Below are 6,428 nucleotides of genomic sequence, written 5' to 3' on the forward strand. Positions count from 1 at the left end.
TTATTATCAATTAAAAAAAAAAAAGAAAAAAAAAATTCCCCTTCGGTACATATATGAAAATATATCATTTGGCAGGTAAAGTGAATTTAGATATATATATATATATATATATATATATATATATATATATATATATATATATATATATATATATATATATATATATATATAGTATATATTATATATATATATATATATAAATATAATATATATATATATATATAATATATATATATATAGATATATATATATATATATATATATATATATATATATATATATATATATATATAATATATATATATATATATATATATTATATATATATATAATATATATATATATATATATATATATATTATATATATATATATGTGTCTTTGCTGTTTACTGCAATCCAAATATCGACAATTCTATACATGACGGTCTCTTTGAAAGGATTAGTATGGCTCAGTAACAGGATTCGAAAGCTGTATTTGTTATTTATGGGGAGTGTAGTTCAAAGTACAGTGAGTGGTTAAATTCAAATTCTGCAGATCAACATAGCCAGTCTGATCATGAGTTCTGTATATCCTCCGAATTTGCCCAGCTAATTGAGGAACCCAAGCACATTTTTACTAATATATTAGACCAGATATTATCAAGTTCAAGTTCTGTGAATATATTAGTACTTCTAATCATTGTGGCATTGTACAATCAGTATAATCCTAATGCCACCACTGGAAAAACGGTCTGGCTAAAATCCAGAGCCAATTGGGATCACTTTATTGAAGCTTGTGTGGCACTTAGTATTTCAGATGTTCTGTCAGATCCTGGTCCCAAGAAGAAGTTAAATGAAATTCTGATGTCTAGTTTTATAACATATGTCTCTGGAAAAGTCATAAAATTTAGGACCAATGACCCAATGATTTTATGATTCATGTAGACGAGCTTACCATGACAGACAAAATTCAATGCATGGAGAAGAAATCAGTCAAATGAAAATGACACCATTTTTGTTGTGTCTCACCATGCTGCAAATAGAACTTACTCTGCAGCCAAGAAAAATTACAATAACTCCTCGAAGCGAAACTTGAAGGAATTATTCAGCCTCATCTGTGGTGGACCAAACTGGCATTATCTGTCTTTGGTTCAGGCTTGTCTTCCAATTCACCAATATTAACAGTTGATGGTTGACCGGTTACTGGCCCAAGGAAAGAGGCTGAACTTCTTCATTGAGCTTTTGAAGCTAATCAATCAGTTGAGGATGCCCCTTTCCTTGATACTTGTCATCCTGAACCTATTCTTACAAAATTTTCATTTTGCTCTAGGAATGTTTAGAAAATTTTGAATAATCTTGATAGCTAGGGTTGAGAAGATCCTGATGGTTTCGTCCCTTTGTTTTTAAAAAAAAGTTTCTAGAATGTTGTCTCCCAAGATAAGTAGATTCTATAGATTTTCATGTCGAAGTAGTATCTTTGTGGATGAGTGCAGGCATGGTAATACAGTGACTGTTCAAAAGAGTGGCATAACTGCACTGCAGTTACTACAGGCTAATCTTTATTTTACCTGTGTTCTCAAAAATTGCTGGAAAACTAATCTTTAAGCCACTAAATAAGTATGTGGAATTTAAAGGACTGTCAGCTGATATTCAATATGCATATAGGAAGCAGATAGGTACCTGTGATGCTATTTAAGACTTGACTTGCCATTTGTAAGGGAACCTTGATAATTGCTTTGAGTGCAGAGTTATTCAAATAGATTTTAGTGCTGCTCTCTATTTAGTGAAACACAAGGCACTTATTTATAAACTTCAGAATCTTGGGGTGGGTGCAGGGCCGGATTTAGGGCGGGGCAAAGAGGGCACCTGCCCAGGGGCCTCCACATTTTAGGGGGCCTCAAAAAAAGGACCCAGGCTTAAATAATTTTTAATTTCAGTAAATATATAAGGAATAAAATTTTTTAGTCAGTATTAAAACAAAATTGTGGATATATATGATTTATCTTTTTTCATCACAGAAAACTATCATGAAGATAATGACATTGACATTCAAAATTGTCGTGGTCAGTCATATACTAACGCCTCTGCTATGAGTGGGAGATATAATGGCCTGCAAGCCAAAGTGGCAGCTGAAAATCCTCATTCAGTTTGGATACCCTGTTTTGGTCATTCACTGAACCTGGTTGGAAAAGCTGCAGCTGAATGTTGTCAGGAAGCTCTCACATTTTTCAGTTTTCTTGAGGCAGTTTATGTGTTTTTCACAGCTTCTACACATCGGTATGCAATCCTTTCAGACCTACTGAAAACTGTTGAATCTGGTCCAGTATCGGTGCCAAAGAGGGTTTCTACAACATGATGGCCCTGTCGAGCAGATGCCGTGAAAGCACTTATTCAAGGATATCACCCAATCTGTGAAGTTCTTGCCAAAATAGCAAGTGATGAAAATGAACTAGCCAAAGCACAGTATGAGGCCAATGGACCCCATGACAAGATGCTCAAATTAGAGACTGCCATTTATGTTGTTTTTGGCATGACATTCTTGGCTGAGTTGATGCTACAAGTAGCACACTGCAAGACCCAAAACTTGATCTGAACACAGCAGTAGCAGTGTTGAAGTCCTTGGAATGTTTTGTACATGAAAAGTGAGAGTGCTTTCATGTTTATGAGAAGAAGGGACAGGACTTATCTGGAACCGATGAATATTCTCCATCACGCATTCGTCACCGCAATGTGCGCCTGAATCCGTTGGATTATGGACGGTCTGAGGAAGTAACTTTCTCACTCTGAAAAGTTTTGTGTTGATAATTTTCTTCCAGTAATTGATCAGTTTTTGAGTTCCTTTAATCAACGTTTGAAGACCTACGAGAACACCTGTTCCCTTTTCGGTTTCTTATCTGTACTGAAATAGAAGCAGCTGCAGTAAAATTAGTTTGTGAATATAAAGATGATCTGGATCAATACCTTGGTGTTGAACTTGTACAGTTTGCAGCTTTTTTCACCCAGTTTCTGGATGATTATGTTAAGGAACATTCCCTTTACAAATTGCTGCTAGACAAGAAAGTTGCAGATACTTTTCCAAATGTTGAGATAATGCTACAGATGTACTTGGTGCTTATGGTCACAAATTGCTCTGGAGAACGTTCACTCAGCAAAATGAAGTATATCAAGAACAGACTTCGTTCTACAATGCATCATGATCGACTCAGTCACCTGGCTTTGATGAGCATTGAGTATGACATCCTCAGAGACATTGACTTTGACATATTGATCACCAAATTTACAAGGGCCAAGTCTCGTAAAGTGTCTGGTCTGTAAATACAGATATGGCTATAGTTTTTCTATTCTACGATGAAACTTTGGTTTTGATTTTAAGAATGGCGGCACTCAGTATGGGTCATGCTTCCTAATCACCTTCGAAAAATGGTCAGTTGGTACAGTCAGGTGTGAAGAGTCCTGATGAGTGAAGGCAAACTAACATTTTTAGATTTATGGTAATAAAACATATGCTATTTATTTGAAATTGCTTTTCATAATCTTTTTATAATACTCGAGTGTACAGAGTCAGGAGAGGTCATTTTGCACACGTGATTAAGATGACCAAAATTCATTACTGGCAGGACCGGCAACGATGATTTCCCGGTGGAGCTTACAGCAACCCCCGGTGAGGCTTGCTTCGCTCGCCACCCGCCTCAAGCAGGGTGGGACTGGGGGGGTGGATATGTTTTAGGATTACTTCAGGTAGGGAATAGCGAGTTGCTATGTGTGGGATCTTAGTGAACCAAGACATGTTTTTTCTAGCGTTCTATGGGTAGTGTTCTTAGTCCACTTTTATTTTTAGTGAATGTAAGTGATATGGTTGCTGGCCTGGAAAACAAGATCGTTCAGCATGCAACAATTGTGGGTATGGTAAAATTTCCATTTATGGAAAATGAAGCTGCCCTCAGCATCAGTCGGGACTTGGACGGGACCAGTGAGTGGTGTAGTCGGTGAAGTATGAGGCTGAGTTCTAGTAAAAATAAAACACTATTGGTTATCAGACCTCATACAGATTTCCCACTGCATCTTCCCCTTTAGGAGGATGGAACTTTTCTGAATGAGTCTGAAGCTTTAACAATTCAAAGTGTAACTTTTGACTCACATTTAAATTTTAAGAAACATCTAACGAAAGTATCAGCAAATGCTGTACGAAAGTTAGGTATTGTTCGAATGGCGTCATATTTTTATAACAGTGATAAAATCAATGCAACCAGTCTTAGGTAGCTTGTGCTTCCTTTACTACAGAATGCTGTTCTCCGTTGTGCATGTCTTCTTCTGCCAGAGATTTATCTCTTTCAGGTAGTGTGTTTCGTGGTGGTAGGTTTTGATTTCCTAAGTAGTAGCGGTTATGACTTGGACCATCGGCGGATGATCTCTTGTGTGTCATTTTTTCATAATTTGTATTTCGACAGGGAATTTTTACATTTACAATTGATCCCTAACCGCGCTGTACCTGCCATGAGATACCAGATTCGCTGAGCAGCATCACCAATATGCAGTAAATGTGCATCTCTGTCAAACTTCTCAGTTCCAGAGATTCTTTATTCCTCACAACATGGTACTGTGGAACAGCCTCCCAGAAGATGTCGTGCAATAGGAACTTAATATGTTCAAGCTACGAAGCAATACACTGCTAGCCTAACACTATTCACTTTGCATTTTAATATATTTTTTATGTGTTTGTTGATTTCTAAATGTATTTTCCTTTTATAATAAGTGGATCTCCTCTTTTTGTATTTCCCTTTACTTCCTCTTACTTCTTCCTAACGAGCACCATGTTCTTGGGAAGCTTGAGTCTCAAGTCAATTGCCCATTTGGGCTTGTTCTATATAAATAGGTTTCATCTTCCGATTAATAATAATAATAGTAATAATAATAATAATAATAATAAAAATAAATTATAACTTTCACACACATACTCGCACACATACATATATATATATATATATATATATATATATATATATATATATATATATATATATATATATATATATATATATATATATCTATATATATTACTATAAATATATATATATATATATATATATATATATTATATATATATATACATATATATATATATATATATATATATGTATGAACAATGATATATATGATGAACAATGACTTACGTAGCTCTACTAAAGCTAATACTCTTACCAAAGGAATCCAACCTCGGGTCAAATCCGCAGGCGTGGTAGGGGTGAGGAAGATGGGCGTAGCATGACTGAGGGCGTCGTGGGTAAGAACTCGCACAATGACAGTGACGTTGGCCGAAACATCCACTTGCTTCCAGACGTGGTCAGTGACACTAAATTGAAGGAAGTACCTGGTAAGGAAAGAAAGTTTTATACATAAGTCACCTCCATTCAAATGAATTCGCTGTTGAGTCAACTTCTTTTTCCAGATTAAAGAAGGAGAGTTAGATTCATTAGAAATAAATAAGAAAAAATATGGGGTAGGTAACTCCTAAACAATAGGAAAAATAAGTGCAAATGGCGATTCAGGCTTGAAATTTGGTACAGTCGTGGAAAAGATTACGTTTAACCCCTGCGTTTACTAGACATGCTAAATGGCAACGCAGCTTTTGTTGACGTAGTAAAAAGTGTTGAAAATATGAATGAATTCGCTGTTCGCAAAGGCAAGCCTTATTGGTGGAGACGTTTCCTTACCAGTTAACATATTTTCACTTAATTATTTAAAAAGAAACTAAATGACTTGATAAAGAAAAATTAAGTTTAAAAACAAACTACAATTAGATTGTAGTTTGTTTTTTCAAGATTATATAAGAAGGTTTATCAGAGGGAAATTACAAAAAGTAATATCATCATACAATTGCGTTTGGCTCTAGAGACTGACGTAGGTAATGGAAGAGCAGGGACGGGAAGTGGGGTGTTCAGGAAGAGGGAAGAGTTGTTTGTAAGGTAGACACAACTATCCAAGCATGTATAACTTGGTAACGATTTGTCTCTTAACTCTAAACCTTTTAAAGCTAGTTCTGATTTCCCATTGAAACGATAAATAATGTAGCTAAAACGGTCGAAAAATATTAATACAATTTATATAAAATCATATTGACATAACCTATCCCTATACACAAAATGAGAGAGGTATTTACCTAGAACGTCAAACGAATGACTGGACGTAAGGGTGCCTCAGATTGGCTGATTACAGTTATGAGCATTAATTCGTTTATGACATATGCAATGAGACTCATCATCTGTTTTGTGAGATCCAAACATTTTTATTTTAATATTATCTCTTCTACGCTGAAAATTCTTTCAAATTTGTGTAATTCAATCCAACAGCGGAGGAAAAGTAGTTCCATCTTGAATAGCCAACCGTTCTGTATATCGTTATCAGAACAGAATAAAAGGATGTTTTATTTCTACTTTGGCAAGAATATGGA

General features: G+C 35.2%; 1 protein-coding gene and 1 pseudogene across 1 annotated transcript in view; one reads left to right on the top strand and one right to left on the bottom strand.

Moving 5' to 3' along the window:
• LOC135195392 (neural-cadherin-like) overlaps positions 1 to 6,428 on the bottom strand; it is a 258,134-nt gene that overhangs the window by 34,484 nt on the left and 217,222 nt on the right. Inside the window, 1 exon segment of the mRNA XM_064221649.1 lies at positions 5,180 to 5,348. Within this exon segment, the coding sequence (XP_064077719.1) occupies positions 5,180 to 5,348 (169 nt within the window).
• Positions 2,472 to 3,137, top strand: LOC135195235 (uncharacterized; annotated as a pseudogene).

Source organism: Macrobrachium nipponense, chromosome 16 (assembly GCF_015104395.2).
Source record: "Macrobrachium nipponense isolate FS-2020 chromosome 16, ASM1510439v2, whole genome shotgun sequence".
NCBI classification, from domain to species: domain Eukaryota; kingdom Metazoa; phylum Arthropoda; class Malacostraca; order Decapoda; family Palaemonidae; genus Macrobrachium; species Macrobrachium nipponense.